General features: G+C 43.3%; 1 protein-coding gene across 1 annotated transcript in view; it reads right to left on the bottom strand.

Annotated features, from left to right (window-relative positions):
- ETV6 (ETS variant transcription factor 6) overlaps nucleotides 1-27,702 on the bottom strand; it is a 287,371-nt gene that overhangs the window by 165,880 nt on the left and 93,789 nt on the right. The window contains exon 2 of the mRNA XM_004387317.3: nucleotides 5,511-5,640. Coding sequence (XP_004387374.1) covers nucleotides 5,511-5,640 — 130 coding nt within the window. The remainder of the gene's footprint in view (nucleotides 1-5,510; nucleotides 5,641-27,702) is intronic.

Raw genomic sequence — 27,702 nt, 5'->3', positions numbered from 1 at the left:
TCAGCAGTTTGAATCCACCAGGCGCTCCTTGGAAACCCTATGGGGCAGTTCTACCCTGTCCTATAGAGTTGCTATGAGTCAGAATCAACTTGATGGCAACAGATTCGTTTTGGTTTTTTTTACCTCAAACACTATTGCATGATTAAATGAGCGAATATACATAAACACGTTACCAACATACCAATATGAAATATTGACTATGATTATACTGAACTCTGATTTTCGCTTATTTTCTCTGGAACCAAAATAACTTGAAAGTATACAAAATTGTTGTTCTAGCCATTAGAAAAGAGAGACCCTGAATCCCTTTTTGCTCTCTCCTCCTAACACAGCTTTGCTGGTCACGTGACTGTTAAACGCAGCTACTCTGCTGAGAATGCAAAATAGCCAAGTGAGCAAACAGCAAGGTAACATTTCCAAAGGAAGGCATCGAATTCAGTTAGTAAACACACACAAGCCGCAGCAGGAATGTAAGAATTTTGAAAGAGTCACAGGAAAAGGAAGTAGAGCCAAGGGACTATTTCTGGTGTTCTGATTCTGGAAAACTCCAAATGGCCATTGTGGCTATTTATTAACCCACAACATCGTTAACCATAGCCCTATTAAATATGATGAACGAGTTCTAGGTTCAGATATTTAAATATCAGTTCACAGGGATTGCAGAAGGCCAAGTCGGTGCTACAAAATGCAAAGGCTTTGGGCAAATGGCATGACGTCAACTTGTGATTACATGTGATTAAATCTAGATGTGACAAAATCAACTAAACGTGAAATGCCGATGTAAAAAGAAACTTAAAGAAAAGACATTTAATTATTTAAGTTCTGTCTAATGAATCTGAAATATACCTATCATTGTACGGGCAGGTCTGATATCACCGAGCGCCGCTGAGAAAGCTCTCTGCAAATACGCAGGCTAGCACTTTGCACAAATCAGAAAAACTGTCCCCCTCAGCCCGAACAATCCCATGAATGTAGAAATAAGTGGCCTTTGGGTAGACAAATTAGAAAAAGTCCCCCCCTCACATGGAGGCTTGGCCCCTAGTGAGAAATGGAAAAAGGTACCCCTTGCTCCAGATATCAGTCCTTCAGAGAGCGTGATCTTGCTTAGGCACCCTTGGGGGTCCTTGGTCCTTTAAGGAAGTGCTCACGGTATACGAAAGAAGAGAACACCTCTTTTAACCTACCTGTTACAACTGTTGTATTTCCGCCCTTCTATAACCTCAAGCTTAAAAAAAAAAAAAAAATCAGTATCCTTTATGGCAGAAGGAAAAAAAGAAACCCCTTCTATCGTCTCAATAAGCATACTCTCACACTCCTGTTTGCTCTCCTGGTGAATCAGAGCAGTTCCAGGAAACTGTTGCAGGACACAGTTCTGAAAATTTGGGCAGTGTGTGAGTCAGCCCAGGCTGGCATGTGCTGGCCCTTAGCTCTCCTCCTTTCCTAGGCCCAGCCAGCCCTGCCAGCCTTTCAAGTCCTCCATAATCACCACTTAACACTTCACTCCATTTATCACTTTGCTTTTATTGCAGGCAAACAAAGGGAAAAGGTATCACTTTCTCCTTCTCGATAGCCTGCTAATTTGTCACACTGTGTCTTCAGTTTGGGTATAGCACTGTATCTGCAGAACAAAACTATCAGAAACCCTCAGTGTGAGAATCTTAAATGTTATAACCTGCTCCCCTATCTCCTACCCAGAAGGAGCCCTGGTGGTACAGTGGTTCAGTGCTTGGCTGGTGTGAGAAAGATGTGGCAGTCCGCTTCTGTAAAGATTACAGCCTTGGAAACCCTCCAGGGCAGTTCTACTCTGTCCTATAGGGTCACTATGAGTCGGAATTGACTCGATGGCAATGGATATCCCCTATTCAGGAAAGGATATATTTTGGTTTAAGAAAGAAAGAAAAGAAAGAGGTAAAAGGAAGGGTTTATCTGGAAATCACTGAGGATAAATGGTAAAAAGAAGTCACTGTGAGGCAGACCAGTCTGGTGAGTATCTCTTTAAAACAAGCTACCAAGAATGCTCTCAGTCTAGTAATACCATAAATGTCCTGCTGCTGTCTCGGCTTTCAGATTCTTCCCCGGACTTTCCATGAGCATTCCACTGGGAACTGTCTGGAATCCCAGATGAAAACAGCAATAACCCAATTCCCTTGTTAGAATATTTATTTTCTTTTAGGTTTGGAAACCCAGCTGAGATGTTTCTTCAAGTGTGCGGCACAGCCGCGGCCATCATGGGGGATACATGAGATGCTTCTCAGGCAGCATGACAAGCAGCCGAGCCCAGGAACGGCAGAGACAGGAGGCAGCTAGGCCTCTTTCGGAAAGCCCCAGCTGAGGGCAAACAGCAAGAGCCTGGGAACCTCCACTTTTGGAGGATTCATTCCAGATGTGGGAACCAGTGGTGTCACAACAGGGCTGAGGCCGATTACCAAGGAGAGGTTATCTAGAGCTAGGCCACCACAGAGTAGCCATTCAGGAAAAATCCTCCCCTGGCCTGAATCCATAATCTGACAACTGATTATATTCCAAGGTCAGCAGTAATACGCCACAGCCCTACCTCTGATAATTATCCATGCGGGGATCCATCCATCCATCCAAGGGTGATAGGCACAATATTAAACAACTGACTGACCAGTTAGAACAGATTCCAACCGTAAACCACTGCTCTGGCCACCATCAGTATTGAATACCGGCTCAGTGACACCCTGAATCCATCCATCCATATAAAAAATATTGACTAAACACATACTTACATAGTGGCATACTGGATAAGAACTTAGGCTCTGGAGTCAGACAGACCTGAGACAGAGACCTCTTACTAGCTATGTGACCTTGGCAAGTTACTTAAATTCTCTAAGCCCTGTTTCTTGTGTATGACATGGCGACAAAAAGAATACCTACCTTATGGGTATTGTTGTGGGAATTAAATAAAATAATTTACATACAAGACTTTACACAGTGCTTGGTACAGGGTAATCCCACAAAAAACGTTCTGTATTATCATTGCGCATTAGGTACAGAGTAGGGTCTGGTAAAATATTGGTGAGCAGAACAGACACAGCTCAAAGAGGAAGCTGTCTAGTCATGAAACAATTAAGAGTTACTATGGAAGAAACAGTTGTGAGTAGGGAGAATGCCTCCTCGGATGAGAATCACAATACTTTAAAGTTAGGAGGGCTATTAAAAAGATTCTCTTGACCAACCACAATATTGTATGGGAGGAAAACTGAGTTTAATGACTCACAGTCAAACAGCTAGTTTACCACAGAACTAGTTAAGAGTTAAGGTCTTGTGCCTGCCAGTTCAGTATTTTTGTTTGTTTGCTTTCACCATGATAACTTCTTACAAAGAGCCTATGTACTATGGTAAAAAAAATTACTCTGTCCTATGCTTAAAAAAAAAAAAAAAAAACAACTATGGTAAAAAAGCTTACATGTGTAAAGGCATCCAGAGGCAAACCAGGAGTTAGGGCCTCCTTGGAGGATGTCTCAAAATATAGGACTAAAACGCTATGAAAGAAACCTCTGCCTGTTAGGGAGAAGTATTCACGATTCTCTTTGTTTTCCTCCCCCTACAAGAATTTAAGCTCTACAAGGATTTTGTCTGTTTTGCTCATTTCTGTATCTTGATACCTAGAGGGCTCCTGGAGGAAATTTTGATATTATCTGACTGCTGTTTCTTTTTGAGTCATATCTGCTTCACTGGTGCCTTAACACTTTGGTTTATAAGAGTCATGACCCTGGCACCTTTGCAGTCCCAGTCACTTCTTTAAAGAAGGCAGCCCAGAAAGGAAGCATGAACTTTACTTCCCTGCCAGGTGAAGCAGGAATGCCTTGACCACAGCATGTAACAACTGTGTAAATACTGCTGGACACAGGGAGCTGGAGAATGGGAAGGATCTGCATGGCCCACAGCACCTTGTAAAAATCATTGTGGGACGGAAGGGAGCAGGCTATCACCACAGTCATCTGATTGCTGAATTATCACACGGAAAGAAAAGAGGAGCCTGCATCCTCTCTCTCCTGTTCTCCATGTCCAGCAAGCAACCCTGTGGCTTCAGAGGAGGGGTGGAGCAGGGGAAGAATAACCTGGGGAGCATTACCATGCCAGAAAGGGACAGCAAGCACGACTATGGTGCCATCTAGGTCATTGGGAATCAACGAGGGAAGGGCCAAGATGACTCCCCCAGTGTCCTCCACAACCTGGTCTTGTGCCCTCAGGATAATACTCAAACCAAAGAATCCGGCATTTTCTTGGATACCTTGATCAGGGTGGGAATCAGGAGACTCGTTCTCCCCAGCTGCCCCAATCACATTTTATCACCCGGGCTGGGTGGCAGCACAGGGAAGAAAGACAGAAAGGAAAAGACAGGTGGCAGCTTTGGAGACTAGCACCAGGAGCACAGGTGTGTTGGTCCGGATGATCTGCCAAGTTGCCAGCTGCAGTTTCAAACCCAGGAGGTGGTGGAGGCAAGGGGTAGGGCTACAGAAAGGTGGAAATACCACAAACCAGGGCTTTGAACCGGTTCGTTCCTGTTCAGTCATGGCCAAAGAAGCAAAACTGGAGCAGGAAAAATTATGGGCCGAAGCCTTGCTAGAAACCTAATCTCCCTCTTAGAAAACAAGGGCAGCATAAGCGTTGCATAGCAACCAAATCTCTTGTCCCTCCAAGTCAGAAACAGTACTGTCCGACTCAAAGTTGGCAGCCAGCTGCACCGCTCTGAATGTCTGTCGCTCTCCACAGTCCTGTCAACAATCCAGTCTCATCCCTGAGGCTCCTGAAAGGGTTCACTATGCCTCTTCCAAGTCTCCCATTCCAGGGTATGTTCCAGAACACCCAAATTGTAAAAATTCTAGTCTATTCCAGTTTTGCTGCATTGGCCATGGATGAACCGGTTCAAACCGGTTCAAAGCCCTGCTACAAACTGACTAAAGTTGTTGAGGCAAAGCAAGTGCAAGAGAAACAAGAGAGAGGAATAGAAGAAAAGAAAGGGCAAGAGAAAGGACTTGTCTAGGAATATCAAATGAAGGAAAGAAAGTAGCAAGCATGGAAAAAGAGAGACTGTGAAGAAAGGAGGAGCACACAGTCTGCTTAAAAACAAAGCAGGGGGTGAGCCTGAACACTAAACAGAGAAACTGACCGAAATTTAGGGTCGAAGTAAATATTAATGGGGAATAAGTGTGAACTTAGGAAGACAAACTTTCCCCCCCAAAATCACCCTGCCTACTGGGAGATTTAGTTGATTCTGACATATATTGCACTCTCCCCCGATATATTGTTTAAACATATCACAGCTAGAGATAAAATCAATATATTACGAAACAAGGGGCAGGAATCTCCAGTTTATCAAAGCCATCTGGGGGCGAAGAGACGAAAGTTTCCAAAGCAGTTACACAAAGCTGCAAGCTCGCCCCTCTGCCTTGAGGCGCACTTCCCCCTCTCCCCACCTCCAACCCGGTGCCTTCAGTCTTTCTGGCCGTCGGTCCTTCCCCTCCCCGGCCTCGAACACTCACGCAGGTGCGCTGGCAGGCGGATCGAGTCTTCCTCCATCCTGAGCGCTCGGGGCACTGGTACGTGCAGTGGAGTCGAGGCAGCGTAATTCGGCACCGGGCTCTCTGGAGGTGTATATGAAATTCGTTCCTGCTGTTAAAAATAAAGGCAAGAAGAGGGGAGGGGGGGAAAGACAATGAAACTTTGGAATGGAGGTGTGAAATCGAGGGGGGCTGGGAGCAAAAGGGAGATGGGGGCCCACAGAGCACCGCGGAGCAACCCGCTTGCTCCCCCTCTAGAGGCTCCATGTGGTTTTTCAGATCGCTAGTATTTGGCGTTTGTAACATAAACCGGAAAGGTTTAAAATAGGGCTTTCCTTTGGACCGGGTCAGTAGGTACGCATCCTATGTTCGAGTGAAGAGGAGGGACAAGGATGAGTGAATGAAAAACTGTGTCCAGGAGAATGGCTTAAATAACAACTCTCAAAAAAAAAAAAACAGTTTCTCCAAATCACATAATTAATGTCACCAATACATTCAATCCAAGTTTCTCCTTCTCTAGTAATACCTTAGCTTCTGATCAAAAGTATGATTCTATACTTAGACCTAATGAGAGTGAGCTAAATGGGGTAAGTGGTGGCTTAAAAGGCAAGTTTTAGATTTAGTGGATAAATCTATGGTAAGATTACTGTCTGCATATCTCACTATACAACAAGAACAACCAAAAAGATCCAACGTTTAGTTTTTTCCTTCATAGCAGGGAATCATCTGCAGCATTAACTGGTATCTCCTTGTTCCTTGATTCTCCATGTCAGAATCAATTTTTTTCCTTCCCTTCTTAAAATTTCAGAGCTCGTTCAAAGAATTATCTATATTTAGGGCCAACGAAAAACCAAACCAGTTGCTGTTGAGTCAATTCCGACTCAGGGCAACCACGTATGTGTCAGAGTGGAACTGTGTGCTTCATAGGGTTTTCACTGGCTGTGATCTTTCAGAAGCATATCACCAGGCATTTCTTCTGAGGCACCTCTGGGTGGATTTGAACCTTCAACCTTCCAGTTAGCAGCTGAGCCCTTAACTGTTTGGACTCCTACACTTAGGGACCAAAAAAAAACCCTGTTGCCGTCGAGTCGATTCCAACTCATAGCAACCCTACAAGACAGAGTAGAAATGCCCCATAGGGTTTCCAAAGAGCGGCTGGTGGATTTCAACGGCCGACCTTCTGGTTAGCACCCAAACTCTTTAGCCACTGACAGTACCATTTAACTACAGATACTTATTTAACTTCAAAGGAAGGGGGTGGTGCTTCGGCAGGTCCACTGTTTAAATTCAAACAAGCGGTGTTTGCTAGATCAATTAAAACAAAGTGGATAGGGTGGGAAGGATTATTATTAATTTAAAGTTAAAACACTGCAAATAATGGCAAGGAACCAAGTAATGTGTTCAGCTAGAGCTGCAGTACAGTCTGCAGGTTAGATCTACATACCGACAGTTCGACTTGCAGTCATCTATACATAAACATAACTTCTGTTAGTTTCTCTGGTTAAACTGGGCAAAGCAGGACAGACAGAGACCGAAAATAAGTTAAGGGGAAAAGACCAGTAAGACGCCACTTTGAAAATTAAAACTAGGAGCAAAAGAAAATCACAGATTAAAATAAGCTGAAAAAGGTGTTTATGTTTTGGAAAGATACAAAAACCCATTGCCCTCTAGTCAATTCCAACTCGTAGCGACCCTACAGGACGAAGCAGAACTGCCCTATAGGGTTTCCCAGGCTACAAATCTTTACAGAAGCAAGACTGCCACATCTCTCTCCCAAGGAGTGGCTGGTGGATTAGAACCCCTGACCTTTTGGTTAGCCGCTGTGCACTTTAACCACTGTGCCACCAGGGCTCCTTTTTGGAAGGATAGTTCTCTAATATTTTACATCTCATCAAATACGTGCAAAGGAAAACAGGACAGTCCCCCCCACCCCCCAGCCCTATAAACCAAATTAAAGCTTTCCTATAACCCGGCCCTGTAAGACAAATTAAAGCTTTGTCTGCTCATAGCTTGGAAAGTTTGGTGGTTGCGGTAGGAAGTTTGACTTTAAACGAATATATCCATATTTTTGTAATTTCTGAATGGAATTGCTATATCCTCCCTGAGGCATCCACCACCAGCAGCTAGGGCACTTGGAATATTTCTGTCTAAACATATATCCTAAAGTTTCCTGGTGAATTCCTTGATTAAGGGCAGGCACATATACCCTAGCTTTCATTTCTGTATCAGTTAAGATATCTGGAGAAAGGTCACCCAGAGGCAAAACCTTCAACGTCAGTTTTTTTTGAACCTTACCAAACACCACACATATTCTGTACAATTCTAATTTAAGGATGGGTTATACTTTTCCATGTTTGGTTAGGGGTTGTTTTGGGTGAAAGAGGCAAACTCACATAAACACATGTATGAGAAACACGTATGTGTTTCGGGTTGCAGGGTGAGATGGACATTTAAGTATTTTTCATGTAGTCTGTTTTTCGAGATTAACAACTTCTCCATAGTCTTCAACCCTTGCATAACCCCTAATCCCATTCTATGTCTAGATATCTTATCTACGGTTAACTTTTTTGCCAGAAATAGCTTTCTGTTTGCTAGGGGATTTTTTGCAGAAGTGAAATCGTTGATGAAGAAAACTTGCAGAGACAAAGGGTCTTCAAACGGCATGGCACAAACGCAAGAAAGATGGCTTTTGTAATATGATGACTTTCTATTAAAGTAAGAAGAAACTTAACGAGATTCTCTAAGGAGTCCGTAAGAGTGAGAGGTCACCTCACCCAACCTCACCAACTCCATCAAGGGCAAGCTGGAAGGAATCCAGCCCTCAATGCTGATTTTAATTTATTTCTTGATAAATCTACCACCATCCAGTTGACAAAACAGTCAAGCCAAGAAGCACCTTTAAAATACGTATATTTTGACTTGCTAAATTATCACTGTATTTTACCTTCATTTCACTGTACCTTCTTTGGAAGCAGCCCATTACTATGTTTACACTTTTACGTGGTTCCCTGTCCTTACTGCTACACTGAAAGGCCAAATTTCAGTACTTGCCCTGGGATATTCCTCATGTCCAAACAATTCTAGATGGAGGCAACTGGGCTGTTTGATGGTAGAAGGTCCTAACTGAAAAGCAAGGTCAGAGGCGAAGTGATTGTGACCTCAGACTCCTCTCATTCCTGGTGATGGTTCCCACTCAGCCAAAGGTCGGTATTGGCATGCCAAAGGCTCAGGCTGGGAAGCTCTTCCTAAAAGCTTTAGAAGAAGACACGGTCAGTAACAAAAGAGATTACCTTGACCGAGAGGGAAAACCAAAATGGCGCTTCCAGGGCCTTGAGGGGAGTCCCTGGGTGGTGCAAATGGTTAGCACGCTGGGCTGCTAACCGAGAGGTTGGAGGTTAGAGTCCATCCAGAGTTGCCTCAGAAGAAAGGCTTGGGATCTATTTCCAAAAAATCAGCCATTGAAAACCCTATGGAGCACAGTTCTACTCCAGCACGCATGGGGTTGCCATGAGTTGGAATCGACTCAATGGCAACTGGATAAAAAGGGCCTTGAGCAATTTGCCAGCAGCCATTACACATAATCCTGGGCTCAGGGGCCAGCAGAGCCCTCGGGACCCCGGAAAAGATGGGCTCCGTTCCCAGGAGAACAAACCCTACACCTGAGAATCCCACGCTGCACATTTAACTCCTTTTGTTTCTCTTCTTATTAACCTCAGGGTGACTCACGTGCTCCTCATTTTTTCTTCTGTTAATATAACCATCCACATCACATCTGTAATGACGTAATCAGCAGACTATCGGCAAATAGAAAAATTTTTAAAAATGCAGCCATCTCAGATGGACACGTGTAGACAGAGAGCCTTAAGGAGACTAACATCCGATTTCCCAAATAAAGGGAACCCCTTTATTCTCACAATGGATTCTCTGGTCTGACTCCAACAAAGGGGAAGTGCCAGCTTACAGCTCGCTCACCTCTAAAGCAAATTGTCAGACAGATGAAAACCAGGGTGCTTTATTTTAACTCTACAGGGGGATAATGGTTTTCCTGAGAGGATTATAACCACTGCTCTAATTAAATTAAAATGCCACAGACAGTGATATTAATGCATTCAAGCGTTGTAGGGGGATAAAGTGCCAAGGCAGGTCAATGATGGGACTAAAAAGGCCGTGATGCGGTTACAGTGTTGTTTAGATGCTGGGGGGCGGGGGGGGAAATACACCGCTTTCAATTTTGCAGACACAACCTATCAAACCAACCAGCTGAACAGAAGGGAAGCACGGCAATTTCTGAGGCCTGTGACAAGGATGTCAAGGAGGGGCTAAGGGAAATAGCACAAAGCTCTGAAACGAGAAAATAAGGTTAAAAAAATCATTTTAGGGAAGGGTTGAAGTATAAATTTTACTAACCATTATAGAAAGCTTTTTTTTTAATGGAATATGGAGTAGGGTTGTTTCCTGCAAGCACAGCTATGGAAACCAGAATGAGCTGCATGAGCTGCACGCCCTCTGCTCCTTCTTCCACCTAACCATGAAGGGCCAATGAAGGAGACCCATCTAATGCTGCTCAGTTCTCATCTGAACACTTAGAAACCTGTGACTTCCACATAAAACAGGCCTACCCGTTTTATGCCGATGAGCACAAAGTACACACACAAATGTGCTTGGTAGGACAATGCCATTTCCCCCTTCCCCTCCCTGGGCTGCACATTATAGAACAGAAAAGTAAAAGAAGAAAAAAAAAAATTCTTATTATCAAAAAGTCTTTCCTTTCCAACATTATTCCACTTCTGTAAATCACTGGGGACCCCACTAGTGCACTTAAGCATGTGCTGATAGACAATTAACTCTTTGAAAAGACTGAGGGGTTGGGAAACTTAAAGCCTACTGTTAATTAAATATTAACCTTTTGGAAATAAAGATAAAGCATTTCTGGAATTTAGAAAAACAAAGTTTGGTTGTACTTGCAAAAAAAAAAAAAAAAAGTCGATAGGTAATTTCAAAGATTCCTCTTCTGCGGAGCTGAGATGTCCTTGAGTTAGGAACTTTCCAGAAACAGAGTGGCGATCATTTCGCTGGGAGCTGTGGTTAAAAATGCCACAGGCACCCTTTCATCCTGCTGCATGTGGTGTCCCAGAATTGCAAGAAAAACACTGCAGACAAGATAGAAAACAGCAGGCACCAGAGCTGCAGCGGTGACGCTGCTAAGATTCAATGTTTGGAGGGAAGGGTGTCTTTTCTACCCCGCAGGTCCTTAAGAAAGCTGCCTGGGAAAGCGTCTGCATGTACTACAGTCACCTTCCATGGACTGGACAGAAGAGATTCTCCTGTGAGAAGCAACTGACTGAGATGTGCTAAAGTCTGAATATACAATGATTCAGGTATACTTTTCCAGCTGCAAAATGATTCAAGGTGGTAGGGGTGGCTTTTGCTAAGTCAGCTTTCATTAAATAAGTTTTATTAACAAGCTAATGGTCCCTGGCTGGAGTAAAGGGTTTGCACTCAGCTACTAATCTAAGGGCAGTGTGACCCACTCAGCAGCACTGCAGAAGAAAGGTCTGGCGAACTGATTCCATAAAGATTACAGCCAAGAAAACCTTATGGAGTGGTTCTACCACTTAACACATGGGGTCACCAGGAGTCAGAATCGACTCGACGGCAACAGGTTTGGTTTTCTGTTTGTTTTATTAACAGGCTATATCTCTATATTGACAAAAAATTGAACAAGGTTAAATCTTCTAGATTTACCAGTTTTCTAGTTTTGGCATCACGGATGCAAAAACACAAGAACCTAAACTAACACACTCTTAAAGGTCAATTTCTTTCACTTGAAAAAAATACACTGAATATTTTGTTCACCCCAATATTCAGCGAGAGAAACTTAAAGACCATGAGAAAAGATACAAATGCCAGTCTTTTCTAAAACATTCCATCGTATACAAAGCCATAGATGACAACATTTTTGGCATGTCCACAAAAAGAAGCGGTATACCCTAGGTTCAGGGGTGAGAAGGAACACCTCAAGTATTCAAATATGAATTCTGAAGTAGAAAAGCAGATCCATCAAATCACAGAAGTGAAGACCCGGCAATGGCAGTTGAGTTCTTTCCACTGCAGAGAGGCCCTAAAGACGTCTAGACCAGGGCTTTCCCCTTGGTGTCCAGCCTGTCCTCTGACATCCCTCTGGGTGCTGAGTCATTAGATTTTTACAACTCAGTGGTGTCTGGCTTTTTAATATGCTTGCAGAATGCATATTAGTACTTTGACAAAGGAAAAACTACTGGGAGTACTCTGTGAAAATTAGGACGAGTGGGAACTACATTCCTGGTCTCTGGGCTTCCTCCCTAGGTTACAGAGAAGGCCCCTGCTGCCCTCACGGGAGAGGGTGTACTGAATCACACTCAACACACAACTGGGGACCTTGCTACGTAGCTTGGCTTCACCAGCCTAAAGGAGCGTGCTTTCTTTGGACGTTTAAGAAGACGGATGCAGGACCTGAAATACGCAGACTCCTGTTTAGAACTGAAATGAAAACAGAAAACAGCTACCAGCTAGTCGGCTCTGATTCCTGGCAACCCCATGTGTGTCAGAGCAGAACTGTGCTCCACAGGGTTTTCAATGGCTGAGTTCTCAGAAGTAGATTTTCTTAGGTTGGTAGCTGAGCGCAAACCCTTCGCTCCAGCCAGGGACAGTCAGCTTGTAAGTTAAGCTTATTTAATGAAAGCTGACTTGGTGAAAGTAGCCTTTCTTCTGAGGTAAGTCTGGGATGGACTCGAACCTGCAGACTTTCAGTTAGTAGCCAAGTGCACTAACCGTCGGCACCACCCAGGGACTACAAGTGAAACAGACAGTCCCTTACAGGGTCGCTATGAGTCACAGTCGACTCGACGGCAACGGGTTTGGTTTTGGGTTTTCCTTGACCTTCATGGCCTGTTATATTCTGAAATCAATGACGGTGTGTTGTGTCTGTCAAATGGATAACGATTAATTCAATGTGTCTTATGTCTCCTTTTACGTAGAAATGTGTTACTCTCCACAATAAGATGAAGGGAGGAAAAAAAAACCCATGAGTAATAATAGGTCCTGTAATCAAGACTGCTTATAAAACGTCATGGAGAATTTTTTCTTCCTGTGAATGTTATGAAATATTTCAGCATTCAGCAAGTGTTCACTATGAGGCAAGGCCTGTTCTAGGCATTCCGGATTCTGCGATTAAAAGTCCTAGAATTCCCAGGAGGGCCCACCATTAAAAAGTCTGTCTCATTTTACCTATAAAACACTTACGGGTATTCATACATAAATACTCATACGTCTCTGAACATAGATTTTACTGGGAAAATATTGTCACTGCAACGATGAGGAAAGGGATCCAACATTTAGGCAGCACCTGGTATGCGCTTTCCAGGAAGTCTTTATTGTATTTCACCCTCACAATAACCCTGCAAGGAAGGGGTCACGATGAGGAACTCGATCTGAAGATGGTAAGGTTGGAACAACCTGTTCAAGTCATTAGCTCAGGACACGGTACAGCTGGTATTTGAGCCCTGGCTGATCTGACTCCACGCCTCTCAACTGCTACTAAATGAAAAAGAGAAATAAGAAATTACCTTTAAGTGGCGCTGGCCAGTCAACAATGGCCTCACAACTTACAGGGAATCCCAAGAGATCAATTCTAACTTGTAAGAAATCATAGCAGCCTTGGACTATTTCCTGGCTCTGTGCCCTCACTCTGCACAGCATCCCAGTGGGGTTCCTGAGGGTCACTCAGCAGTCACCTCCCTGGAGTTCCCACTTTCTTATGCCTGTTGCTTATCCTGCTGGAAGCACAGTAAATGCCTTCAGCTGAACGGGACTACATATGATGTAGGAGACAGGTTCTCCTGGCACGGCCTCTGAGCAGGTGTGGCCATTAGGATTCACCCAAGGATATGTATTAACTGGGGAACACAATCAGCAGGCCCACTAGGGCATTTACAGACGGCTGCGCGTGTGATAACTTTGCCTCGTATAGAAATCTCATCTTGGGTAATTTTTGAGTAAGCACAATATTACTTTTATCCCTAACATTTTCTTTAACAACAAAAACAATTCCCTTATTCCACTCCTTTCCACTCATCCAAAAGCAGCAACCAAATCTAAATATACAGGTAAGAAACACAGGAGCTGTAAGGAGGAAAGGCCTTGTCAACACTGAGGGTGCCCGGAGCGAGTGACTGCTAAACCGAGGATCACAGTGGCCCACTGGCCATGGCTGAAGCAGGCTCTCCAGCTATGTGAAGATGCAGAATGCTATTCTCTCAAATTAGGAATGGGTGAAGGCCTTGGGGATATATGTTGCCTATGGTGGCAGCGGGGGCGGGGGGAAGATTTAAAGCATCCTTGTACTGTCTTCGATATTGGAAGAACCAGTGTAAGGAAGAGTTAAGGTTACTTGTGTTACCAAACAGGGCGAGGGCCCGCAGCATATATTCGTGCACTAGAAGACAGGCCTTACCAACACCTGAAGCCTCCAAATATGATGTATTGCTCCCTCTAAAGCAGAAGGCGTCTCTGGGTGGTGCAAACAGTTAACACGTTTGGCTGCTTACTGAAAGGGTGGTGGTTCAAGTCTACTCGGAGGCACCTTGGAAGAAAGTCCTGGCGATCTACTTCTGCAAAATGAGCCATAGGAAACCCTATGGAGCACGGTTTTACTCTGACACACATGGGGTTGCCATGAGTCGGTGTCAACTCAAAAGCAACTGGCTTTTCTAAAGCAGAAAATACTGAAGCTGAGCCGAATGGTTACTCGGAATTGACTCAACAGTAACTGGTCTTTGTGGATGGTTACCATAAAAGAGGTCCTGTACTGGGAAGGAGTTCAAGTAGGAGAACTCAAAAGTTGGTGTAACTCCAAGATGCTCCTCCCATACAATCCTCTATCCCCTGGAAGTTAAAGCTCATCACAGTGTGGGTGGAGCCGAAGCAAATCAGCAAGAACAACAGGTCCCCTTGTCTATCACTCAGTTCTGGAGTCCCCTCACAGGATCCTAGGAGTCTACTGAATACAATGCGGATGAGCATTAGGTTACAAAACTAGGAGCAACCCTTTAAAGTCACAGAAGCACCTAAGCAAAAAACTCAAATAGATTTCTTTATTGCTCAAAAAAAAAAAAAAAAAAAAATTTAATTAAGATCCCCTCTACCCTTGAGATGCTCTGAGTGTCTTTTCCTGAATGTCTAAAATATTTCTGACATGAATAGTAAGCAGGATCTAAAGCTGTGATTCCTCTTAGTGCCAGGTTGTGGTTTCCAGGGCGGTCCACAAAGACGGCCGGGCTTTAAGAATGCACGGATGACTAGCTCATTTGGCTGGAACCCAGTGCTGATGCAGGCAAGGTCACAGAATTTAGACCTGGATGGGAAAATTGAACTCACTCCATTCCATGGCCCCACACTATACCCCTAATCCTTGCCATGCTACAGACAATTGCTTTTGCTCAAAGCAGAGATTACAGGAGCTCAGCAACACTCACCACCCCTCCTGGAAACCCCATAAAAACGCACGTCCTACTGACAGCACGTCAGCAGTGGCACTTCAGCAGAGGAAGGTGATGTGACTTTATTCATTCAGAACAGCGGATGTCACCTCTGGAGCAAAGCTGTCTTGGATTTATCCAGAAATGCCCTTACAATTTTGATCAACCTTTTGGAAGAGGGTCACTAAATCCTTGCTTCCTATTTCTAACAGCAGAAGAAACAGGTACTTAAATTACAAGCAGCTTGTATCCTGGACACCACAAAGTGGCCAAGTTTGGCTTTTTATTAGCTGCGTTCTCCTCCATTTAGGCTATTCCCTTTAATGGTTTGGCTATTATAATTAGCCAATCTGCATTGTCCCTGCCAGGGGCTAACAAGTAATGAACTGAGAGAGTTGCTATTTAGTTGTTATCAAGGGCACCATTAGAGAGTGCTTCTCAATTTTGCCCCCCAAATGAGAGACACCTTCCAGGCAACCACTACGTGCCACGTGACCGCCCTCATACATCATCATACGCAGTGCCTGTTGGGTGGGAGCTTCCCCGCGGACTCACAGGACTTACAACCTGGTCAGAGGAAAGGACAAGGGGCAGACTCTGCAGAGCCAGAGCTCTGCCTGAGCCCCGGAGCCTGGAGGCGAGGAGGCAGGGGCAGCCCAAAGGGTTGCTTCTAAGCCTGTGTATTAACTCCTCCCTCCCTTCCCACCTGCTTTCTCTTGCCTCATAAACCCTTCACCTTCTCCTTCAATAGCTTTCTTCTTTCTGCTACAGCATCACTCAGGGCTTTGCTCTTTTTCATTTATTTCTTTAATGGCTATATCCTGGAAGTCTTGTAAAAGGAAGAGAGAGACAGAAACTATGGCTCAAACCCTCACACCCAGCTAGTTGCTAGGGGGAGGAGGGGGCAACTCAGACCTCCTTTCAGACTAAAAACATTTTTGGCCCTTGTGATTTATCTTTACAAATGTTCACAGCTGATAAGAACCACTCACCTAAATAAGAAACTTTAGGTTTTAAAGACGTAACTCCAGAGCAAAAGGAGAAGATTTATACTCCAATTCCAATAAGGGTGATTCAGAGAAATGCAGAATAATGCGCGGCAGCTTATTACTGCTATATTACTGGTCCCTCTCTAGGCAGCCCCAAGAACGGTGTTTATGTGAAGCCCTACACACACCATGCATGCACACGCACGCACGCACACCTCTCAGTAAGGAAGAAAGCTGGGTTTCAACCACTATCATGGTCAAACTGAGCCAATTCCCTTATTCTAAATATATCAGGAGTCGTCCCTGGTTGGTACAAATGGCTAAAAGCTCAACTACTTGCCAGAAGGTTGGTGGTTCAAACCCACCCAGAGGTGCCTCGGAAGACAGATCTAGTGATCTGCTTTGGAAAGGGGACAGCCTTGAAAACTCTATGGAGCAGTTGTACTCTGCACACATGGGGTCGCCGTGAGTTGGAAGGGACTCAACCGCAACTAACAACAAATCTATCAGGTAATTCCGCGTCTACCTCAAGACGAGAAATAAACAGGAAAATTCCTGTAAACTGCACCTAGATCAATAAGCACAGATCAGATCTATAACATGAGCTCTCTGGAAAACATTTATTACCAAAGTAATTTTCAACAAAAGCATATGATAGCACTGTACTAAAAAAAAAAAAAGTAAAAGAAGTCAGTCAGCACCTCCTCGGTATTAGTGTCTGAGAAACTAGCATAGAATACCACCTCCTTTATTGTCATACAGTGTAACTGTAAAGATAAATGAGGTGAAGCTTATCAAATGTTTCGGGTTTCCTGAAACAAAGGCTTTCTATAAATGCAAGGCATCATTATGATGAGGAATTCGAGAAGCCCTACAAATCATCACTATTTATGTATGCTTTAAGAATTGAAGAATTAAACTCATCTTTATGTTATAAGGAGCCCTGGTGGCATAGTAGTTAAGAGCTTGGCTGCTAACCAAAAGGTCGGAGTTCAAATCCACCAGCTGCTCCTTGGAAACCCTATGGGACAGTTGTACTCTGTCCTATAGGGTCACTATGAGTCTGAATTGACTTGATGGCAACAAGTTTGGTTTTCGTTGTGTTGTTTTTAACACTGGTCAGGAGCATCACACACTGTATTTCCCCTTTCAGAAAAACTCTCCCAGAAGCAATAACCTCTTGATAAGTAATTTCTACCTATACCCAAACCAAACCCACTGCCGTCGAGTCCGTTCCGACTCATAGCAACCCTACAGGATGGAGTAGAACTGACCCATAGGGTTTCCAAGGTTGTAAATCTTTATGGAAACAGATTGTCACATCTTTTGCCGGCGAAGCGGCTGGTGGGTTTGAACCGCTGACCTTTTGGTTAGCAGCAGAGAGCTTTAACCACTGAGCCACCAGGGCTCCTTTTCTACCTGTACTCATCAAAAATCATGGGAATCCCGATTCTTAGTCACAAAAGTCCTTAAAGGGACTCAGAAATGGCATCTTCCCCTTCACTGTGGTATGGTTAGGGAGTCCTGGGGAGTTTTGTATTTTACAACAAATTACTAAACCAAGTGAATATCAGCACAAAAAACGTCACTGGCATTAATACCATTCTAAAATCTAAACGACAGAAATGACAAAGAAATCTAGAAGTATGTATGTGCATTTTGACAAGCGATTAACAGAACATCAAGCAGTTGAAATAAGGCTACCCTTGTAGCCCTGTTAAGACTAATTTACATAAGATCTTGTGCCTTCATTAAAACTATTACTGCCCAACAGCAAATGAAAAAATGTGCTTGAATTTCCACATACTTCAGGGACTCGGGACCAGCTAACAATTTAGGACACTTTTTGTTTTCTTCTTTTTATTGTGCTTTAGGGTGAAGGTTTACAGAGCAAATTTGTTTCTCAGTAAACAATTAATACACATATTGTTTTGTGACGTTGGCTGCTAACACCGCGAAGTGTCAACACTCTTCCTTTCTCGACTTTTGGTTCCCTATTACCACTCATCCAGCTTTCCCGTTCCCTCTTGCCTTCTCATCCCTGCCCCTGGGCTGGTGTGCCCATTTAGTCTCATATACATAGTTGAGCTACGAGTATTATTTGTTTTATGGGCCTGTTCAATCTTTGGCTGAAGGGTGAATGTCCAGAGTGATTTCAGTACTGAGTTAAAAGGGTGTCCAGGGGCCGTACTCTCAGGGTTTCTCCAGTCTCCGTCAGACCAGTAAGTCTGGTCTTTTTTTGAGGATACGTACACTTTAAATCAGTGATTCTAAATCTTGGCTGTACAGCGGAATTACTGGGGTGAGCTTTAAAAAAATCCCAGTATCCAATTAAATCACGATTGGTGGGGGGTTGGGGGAGGTGGGACCCAGGCATCAATATTTTTAAAGCTCCCCAGGTGATCCCGATGTGCAGTTAAGGTGGAGAATCATAGTCTTAAATCAAGACATAGATGAGCAGAATAAATCAAGACACACAAAGTTAAATGATTATCTTTCACAATAGGTTTTCAGAATCTTATTAATCAATTTGCTAATTGTCCTTCCCTCAGGAGTAAATTACCATTGCTGTGCCTTAAACCACAAAATAGAGATGATCAGTGTAATACAGGAAGTTCCTGCATGATGACTACCTGACCTATATATGAACAACTGCCCCAGACAGGTGTGTCTGCAGTGGTTCCTCTTCTCTCCCAACTGCCTCTGGAGTCCCCCCCTTTGCCCCCAGGACGGCTGTTCTGTAGCCCCGCGTGGAGCCTGCGTCCTCAGCACTGGCTGCAGTGTAACTGTGTGACGGGAGAAGGAGAAGGTTAGTGAAGGAGAGGCAAGAGAACGAAAACCCTTCTGCTTGAGCCTTTAACACCATTCCTTACTTGCTCTTCCTTCCCCTTCTCCCATCCCAAAGGGTCTGTCTTCAGGTACTCAGACCCCAGGCCCCTTCTCCTGCTCAAGGACTGATCCACATCCAATAGCTTGGAGTTTGGAGAGCTGCTGTTCCCTGGATAAAAGGAGGGACCCCCGTGATGGCTGCCAGGGCTGCTACAGGGATGTATTTGTGGCTATTCTAAAGTGGCTAGTGGGACACTTTTTTTTTTCCCCCAAAGAAATCTTAGATTGTTGTACTCTGTCCTATAGGGTCACTATGAGTCTGAATTGACTTGATGGCAACAAGTTTGGTTTTCGTTGTGTTGTTTTTAACACTGGTCAGGAGCATCACACACTGTATTTCCCCTTTCAGAAAAACTCTCCCAGAAGCAATAACCTCTTGATAAGTAATTTCTACCTATACCCAAACCAAACCCACTGCCGTCGAGTCCGTTCCGACTCATAGCAACCCTACAGGATGGAGTAGAACTGACCCATAGGGTTTCCAAGGTTGTAAATCTTTATGGAAACAGATTATCACGTCTTTTGCCGTGATAATAAATAAGATAAAGATCTTAGATCTTTATTTTTGTGCACTGAACATTCAACTGATTATAATCTGGAGAAATGCCTTCAACTCCAAGCAGCTGACCTCTTAATGAAATCTTAGAACCCTAAACTCATAGAAACCTTGACTTTGCTAAGGCTCTTTACCAAGATAGTTTAAAGTCCTTTGATTACAGGCGGCTTTATCCTTCTAGCACTCCTAGGAGTTATGTCACCAGATTTAGCACAAAGCCCACTTGACAGATACAAAAATTGAGGCTGAAGGGTTAACAACTTCCTTGAACGAGTCACATAAGAGCTCTAGATGGAGCTTGTTTTCGATGTCAGGTGCCCTCAAGATGATTCCAACTTACGGCGACCCCGTGTGACAGAGCTGAACTGCCCCACAGAGTTTTCTTGGCTGCAATTTGGTACCACAAGAGTGGGGTGCTGCTCTAACAGATACCTAAAATGTGGAAGCAGTTTTGAAACTGTGAATGGATAGAGGCTAGAGGAGTTTTAAAGTGCCTAATAGTAAAAGCCTAGACTGCCTTGAAGAGACTGTTGGTGGAATTATGGACGTCGAAGACAATTCTGGTGAGGAGATCTGTTTCACTGGAGACCATGCAGATGGCGAGAAGCGGCAGCAGAACCAGGAGACCAGCACGAGACAGCGCTGGAGCTGACCCACGGAGCGAGAGAGCTGAGTGCCTTTGGCAAAAGGCTTCCTGGTGGAGTAGGATGCCTCTGAGCATTTATTGGTGGAGCTAGGCTTGCCAAGCCATGGAGCAAGAGAGCTCAGTGCCTTCCTGCTGAAGTTTACTGGCAGACTGGGGTGCCTCCAGGCACTTATTAGTAGAGTTACAGAGCTTTAGAACACTTGCCCCAGCAGGGCAGACACGGGCAGCAAGGCCTGAGAGAGCTGAGAGGCCAAGGAACCAGGAAGCAGAAGCTGAAGAGACAAGGAACACAGGAAGCAGAGCTTCCTCAGTCTTAAAGGGTAGGGCCATGATCTCTGGGGTTTCAAAGGGTGGAGCCATGGCCTCTGGAGTTTCTGGGAGTGATGTCGCCACTCAGACAGACTAGGAGAACGGGGCCACCTAAAGCCAAGGGAGCAGAGTTGCTGTCCCAGTGGGCCTGGAAGGCGGAGCTGAAGCCTGAGGTGCCTCCACCTAGAATCAGGAGAGTGTGGCCAACAATCAGAGTCTGGAGAGCAGGGCCACTGCCTAAATGGTCTCAGACAACAGAGGATTATTCTCAAGCCTTGAGAGCTAATGTAATGTGTTCTGCTGACTTGCTTGGTGCCTGTTATCCCTTCTTTCCCTCCAGTTTCTCCCATTCGTAATGGAAATGTCTAGCTTATACCTGTTGCATCATTGTACTTTGGAAGCAGATAACTTCTAGATTTCACAGAGGAAGAGGAATTTTTGGATTTTGGGCTTGGAGTTGATTTAAGACTTTTGCTATGATACAGTGGGGTGAATGTGTTTTATACAGGGCAAGGGCCTGAATTTTGGGAGGTCAAAAGGTGGGATGTTATGGATTGAACTGTGTCCCCCCAAAATGTGTGTCAACTTGGCTAGGCCATGATTCCCAGTATTGTGTGATCGTCCACCATTTTGTCATCTGATGTGATTTTCCTATGTGTTGTAACTCCTACCTCTATGATGTTAAAATGAGGCAGGATCAGAGGCAATTATATTAATGAGGCAGGACTCAACCTACAAGATTAGGTTGTATCTTAAGTCAACCTCTTTTGAGATATAAAAGAGAGAAGCAAGCAGAGGGACACAGGGATCTCACACCACCAAGAAAGCAGTGCTGGGAGCAGACTGCATCCTTTGGATCCAGGGTCCCTGCATCTGAGAAGCTCCTAGACCAGGGGATGACTGATGACAAGGACTCTTCCCCAGAGCTGACAGAGAGAAAAAGCCTTCCCCTGGGGCTGGCCCCCTGAATTCGGACTTCTAGCCTCCTAGATTGTGAGAGAATAAATTTCTCTTTGTTAAAGCCATCCACTTGTGGTATTTCTGTTATAGCAGCAGTAGATAACTATCACAGAATTTGGTAGCAGATTACCAAGCCTTTCTCCTGTGGAGCAGCTGGGTGGGTTCGAACCACCAACCCTTCAGTTAGCAGCTGAGCGCTTAACTACTCCACTAGGGCTCGCAGGCCTAAACTCAAAGTAGACTTCTTTCACCAGAGCACACTGTCTGCCTATAAAGGGTTGTTCTGTTGTTTTTAAAGTTTTTTATGTAGTAAAATACATAAATAACTTTGCTGAATTCATTTATTAGCTCTAGTAACTATCTTATGGAGTCTTTGGGATTTTCTATATACAGGATCATGTCATCTGCAAACAGTGACACTTTTATTTCTTCCTTTCCAAGTGCATGCCTTTTTCTTTCTCTTTTTTCCCCCTTGCCTAACTGCTCTGGCTAGAACTTTCAGTACAATGTTGAATAGGAGTGGCAAAAGAAGGCATGCCTGTCTTGTTCCAGATCTTAGGGGGAAAGCTTTCAGTCTTTCACCATTGAGTATAATGTTAGCTGTGGGTATTTCACAAATGTCCTTGATCTGGTTGATGAAGTTCCTTTCTATTCCTAGTTTTTAAAACGTTTTTACTAGGAAAGGGTGTTGGATTTTGTCAAATGCCTTTTCTGCATCAGTTGAGATTATCATATTTTTTCCTTCATTTTATTAATGTGGTGTATTACATTGATTTTCCTGTGTTGGATTCCTGCGATAAATCCCATTTGATCATGGTGTATAATCCTTATATGCCATTGGATTTTGCTTTGCTAGCATTTTGTTGAGGATTTTTGCATTTATATTTCATTAGGGATATTGATCTGTAGTTTTCTTTTCTTATTGATGTTATTATCTGGTTTTGGTACCAGGGTAATGTTGGCCTTATAGGATGAGTTAAGAAGCATTCCCCTCCTCTTCTATTTTTTGGAAGATTTTGAGAAACCCGGTGTTAATTCTTCTTTAAATATTTGGTAGAATTCACCCGTGAAGTCATCTGGTCTTGCATGTTTCTTTGTTGGGAGGCTTTTGATTACCAGTTCAATCACTTGACTCGTTGTTAAGTCTGCTGAGGTTTTCTATTTCTTCTTGAGTTAGTTGAGGTAATTTGTATTGCCTACAAAGTTTTAAAAACTCTTGGCCACCACGATTAAGTCTGTGTCCAAAGTAGCCCTGAAGGGCAAGGGTGAGCTAACTCAACATTTTAGCTAATTTATTTACTCTTTCCTTGATTAAAAATATTCTCCAAAAAATGCCACTGGAGACTTAAATTCTTCTGGTAAAACCAAATTCTCAACAGTTGCCAGGCATCTTGACGTTATTAGTATTTTTCTCTTTTTCCTTTAATCAAAACACAATTCTAAAACAGTGACAGAATTGTGGCATGAATGTAGCTTTGTCATCTGAAATCCTGGTGTTGAAACTACTTAAGCCGGCAGTAATTTTCTCTACAACTTTAGAAAGCAATTTGCCACCCGAGCTGCAGAAGCACACTGCAGCATTACCAGTCAGGCCTTCCCCGTGGCTTCAACAACAGTTCTAACATGTACCTGCCAGCAACTGAAATCTATAAATAGAAAGATCTGGAAACTTAAAACAAAAAAAGTTGAAGGACAGACCCTAAAACTCCCTTGGAACTTGTAGAGTTGAAACAGAGGCTAGAAAAGAGTTATTATTTCTTTTAATGCAATGGAATTCCCCCTTTGGTTGTATTACTTTATATTACTTTCCACAAGCAAATCAAATCCTTGCTCATGATCACCAACATTCCCGCCTGAAGAAAAGGTGAAAAGACCCAACAGACACAAACTATGAAGCACTAATGTAGGTCTTTGCTCCCATGAGAATCAGTGGTTTCTGAGCAGGTGAAAATGCATTTAAAAATCATTCTGATTAACACAGGCAAAGTTATCTTCTCCATTAACTTATTCTTATTAAAACTTGTTTTCTAACCCTCAGTTGCCATCAGCCTATCCATGTAAAACAGCATGTTAACACAATGGGAAAAATGTGTCTTTAACTTTTGAAGTCTAGCAACTTTCTCTAGAAAGTCCTAATAATGCTTCCCATGGACCCCACAAGGTATTGTCTAGGCCAGCACTGTCCAACAGGAATATGTGAGCCACATATGTAGTTTAAATTTTTCTAGAAGCCACATTAAAAAACTAAAACAAATTAATGTAAATAATGTAATACATTTAAACCAATATATTCAAAATATTCCTTCAATATATAATCCATATGTAAAATTATTGAAATATTTTTACTTTTTTTCATACTAAGTCTTTGAAATCTGGTTGCTAGTTTACATTACAGCACATTTCAAATCAAACACTAGATTTTCATTGGGAATACTTGATCTGTAGTTACATTTCATGATAATGAAATCAAGTATGAATTAAACTGACTCAAGTCTGTTTTTAAATTTAAATTAATTTAAATAAATTAAAAATTCAGTTTCTCTGTGGCACTGGCCACATTTCAAGTGCTCATTAGCCACATGTGGCTAGTGGCCACCATACTGGACACAGCAGGTTAGACACTAGGGCAGTCAGCACCCCACAGAGATAAAAGTGGAAGCCACGATATATGATGTTATCCCACATTCTTCCAGGAACATCATAAGCTTTTAATAGACAATAACTGCAGATGACCCATGTTCCTCTTCATTTCTCTAATCTCAACAGTCAGTCAGTCAGTCAGTCGTTAGAGGCTTTGAAACTGGAAGCCATTTATAGAGAAGGTGTCTTGGTCATCTAATAGAAATACCACAAGTCAATGGCTTTAACAAAGAGAAATTAACTCTCTCACAGTCTAGCAGGCTACAAGTCCAAATTTAGGGCGTCAGTTCCAGGGGAAGGCCTTGTCTCTCTGTTGGCTCTGGAGGAAGGTCCCTGTCATCAATCTTCTCCTGAACTAGGAGCTTCTCCGCACAGGAACCTCGGGTCCAAAGGACACACTCTGCTCCTGGTACTCCTTTCTTGGTGGTATGAGGTCCCCATGTCTCTCCACACGCCTCTCTCTTTTATATCTCAAAAGAGATTGGCTTAAGACACTATCTAATCTTGTAGACCTCATCAGTATAACCGCCACTAATCCATCCCATTACATTATAGTGATAGGATTTACAACACATAGGGAAATCACATCAGATGACAAAATGGTAGATAATCATATAATACTGGGAATCATGACCTCGTCAAGTTGACAGATATTTCGGGGGGACACAATTCAATCCGACAGAAGGACAGAGGGGTGTAGAGGTACCCCTGGCCTCTGTGCTCAGACGCAATGAGCTTTTGAGCACTCAGCAGAAAGAACACAGAGGAGTTTCGGCAGAGTCAAGTCTTTCCTTTCTTCTTCTTTTCTTTTTTTTAAACTACCTACCAAACATCGCTGGGAGCTGAAAAACAAGTTAGTTCAGGACACCACCTCGCAAAGCTTCAGCCCTCCTCCTCAACACAAATTACCACTGCAGACTGCAACCTTTCTCCATTTGGATCATTCTTGAACTTGGCCACAGTACTGCTTAGCAGATACCTAGAAATACAACGCTGCTTCACCTCCTAAAGCTCTGTTTACTCTCTTGACTACTCATTATTTCTATCACCTAGAATTTTGAACCATAAAGTAGAGGTCTGAACTTTCCTAAAAGTTAACTTGCACTCACCGGAGGAAAGAGGTATTGGAGTAGGAGAAAATGGAATTGAAACTGGAGGAAAGCTCTACATAAAGTTCAACTACACGACTCTAAGTTCCTTGCAAGCAACTCTGGGTCTGACATGTCCTGATCTGCCTGCCAGACTCCCATGCTGTAGGTAAAGCAGTTGCTGAAAAGTCACACGAGCATCCTAGGGTGTAACTGATGCTCCACATGAAGGAACCCTTCTGAAAAGGAAGAATGCCACATCAGGACCCTTTATAAGATAGATACAAAAAAAAAAAAAAAACCCAACCCCCTTCTGTCAAGTCAATTCCAACTCATAGCAACCCTACAGGACAGAGCAGAACTGCCCCATAGTGTTTTCAAGGAGTGGCTGGCAGATTCGAACTACCAACTTTTTGGTTAGCAGCCAGGCTCTTAACTACTGCGCCACCAGGGCTCCTTATCTTACAAGATAGATACATCCCCCCATGTAACCAACCTCTTACTAAGGATAACCTTAAACAGTTTTAATTCATGCAAATTACATGTATTCTTTTACCAATTCTAGTCATTCTTATCTGCTTTCCTTTCCCTACCCACAAGGCTTAAGAACAACAAAAATACAAGGCTGAAAAAACACACTCAGTATTCCCTTCCAACCAATTCTTCCCACTCAAACTACAAAAATTACAAAAAACTACCAAAAAAAAGGAACGGACAGATCTGAGTCCCAGTTTCCTTGGCTATGCAATGGAGACAACTGCAGATGTGCTGCTTGATCCATGAGGTCTTGAGTAAGTCCAATGAGTTAAGAAATGTGAAAAATGCTGTGTAAATCCTGACGTATTATTGTCATGCAATGCTTTCCACTGCTTTCCGATGTAAGTTCAAGGGCCAACACTGCTTCTCTAGTCCACTCCTTTTATCAAGAGGTCAGAAAACGTTTATAATAATAATATGCATTGCCTCACTGCTTTACACCATTTTACTCACATTAGATTGTTCAGAGATAGAAGAACAGGTAGTATTTTCTTCAGTTCAGACCAGAAAAATAAATCAATTCTAGTTTTATGAGACTCACCTTGAGTGTGTCACATCGAGATTACAGGCAAATACTGATGAAATGAAAATCTCCATGTGACCCTGAGTATCCTAAGACCTCCACGAAAATCCCACTCATTTCAGACCACTCTGAGCAAAACACTTCCCAACTCAATGAAAGTTCTCCCAGTAGATTGTAGGTTTTAATTCTATCATCTCGGCTCAGTGCCTTACATAATTTTCTCCCCACTCATGGACTTAGCTGTAGGCGCCCCCTTCAAGGTGCCTTGTCCTGCCTCTTGGGATGACCCAGGCCAACCCTCCCTAATCCATGCTTGCTTGACCTCTCAGCAGACCTGCTCTTGAGTTTGATCCAGGTCTTGTTCTGCCCAGTTCCTTCTTTATGGGTCCACAGTTTGCTGGCTCTTGGACTTTGATTTTCCTGTGCCCATGTCCATAGTTGGGGGCCTATCTCACCCACACCTGCCTCCCAGAACCCCAAATCACACTAGAGTCCCAGGCTCTCCCACTCACCCAGGAGGAAAGATAGTCATTAGAAGAAAGTTCCCTCTCAGCAAGGACCTCATCTGCCGTGTTCTCCACCATACCCCTTACATCTAGAGCTGTGCTTGGTAAATATTTACTAAATGAATGAATGAGCCTCATTAGACAATCTCGCTCACAGCATTTCTTAATGCCAACAAAAACTCATCCTTTGTCCTGTGTTTTCTCCTTCCCTCCTTCCCTAGGGCCATCTAGTCACTTATTGACAGTTTTAAGTCCAACTGCCTACATAAAAACCTTGCTACAATCTGCTGGCACCACCTCCTCTTCTCCCCTGCAGGAGACGTGTTCACTGACCTTTCCTCCAGCTATTTGACTTCCTTTTAAGCCTTATGGCAGGCCATTCCAAGTTCCTGAAACACTACTCTTTATTCCACCCTATCAAATCGGTTGTCCTTCAAAGTAGATATTTTATAATGTGTTTACGCTTACTCCAGTAATGCCATCATTCCTCAAAACACTTTAGAAATGCCTCTTTTACAATTTTCAGAAGCAGTTAAAGGTAATAGCTTACTGCCATTTCTTGTATCTGACCCAAAACAGTATCAAGTATAGCTTGAAATCCTTACTTATCAGACTCCAAATGATTTTCACCTATTCCCAAAATTTAAATCCCATCTCAAGAACCAAAGTTGTTCCACCTGTATACCAACGTTCACGACGGCACTTTTCACAATAGCCGAAAGGTGGAAACAACCCAAATGTCCATCAACAGATGAATGCATAAACAAAATGTGGTGTATCCATCCACTGGAATATTACTCAGCCATAAAGAGAAATGAAATCCTGACACATGCCCCAACATAGAGACACCCTGAAAACAGAACGCTGAGCAAAACAAGTCACCCGAAAAAGGATAAGTGCTGTAAGATCTCCCTTGTATGAAATAAGCAAATATTTAGAAACCAAAGCTTATTAGTGATTACTGGGAGTGCAAGGGAGGGGAAAGGGAAGTTCTTGCTTAGGAGGCCCAGAATTTA

This window comes from Trichechus manatus, unplaced genomic scaffold, assembly GCF_000243295.1.
Source record: "Trichechus manatus latirostris isolate Lorelei unplaced genomic scaffold, TriManLat1.0 scaffold00184, whole genome shotgun sequence".
NCBI classification, from domain to species: Eukaryota; Metazoa; Chordata; class Mammalia; order Sirenia; family Trichechidae; genus Trichechus; species Trichechus manatus.
The sequence above is the reverse complement of the archived record's forward strand: the minus strand, read 5'-3'. Positions and strand labels throughout refer to the sequence as shown.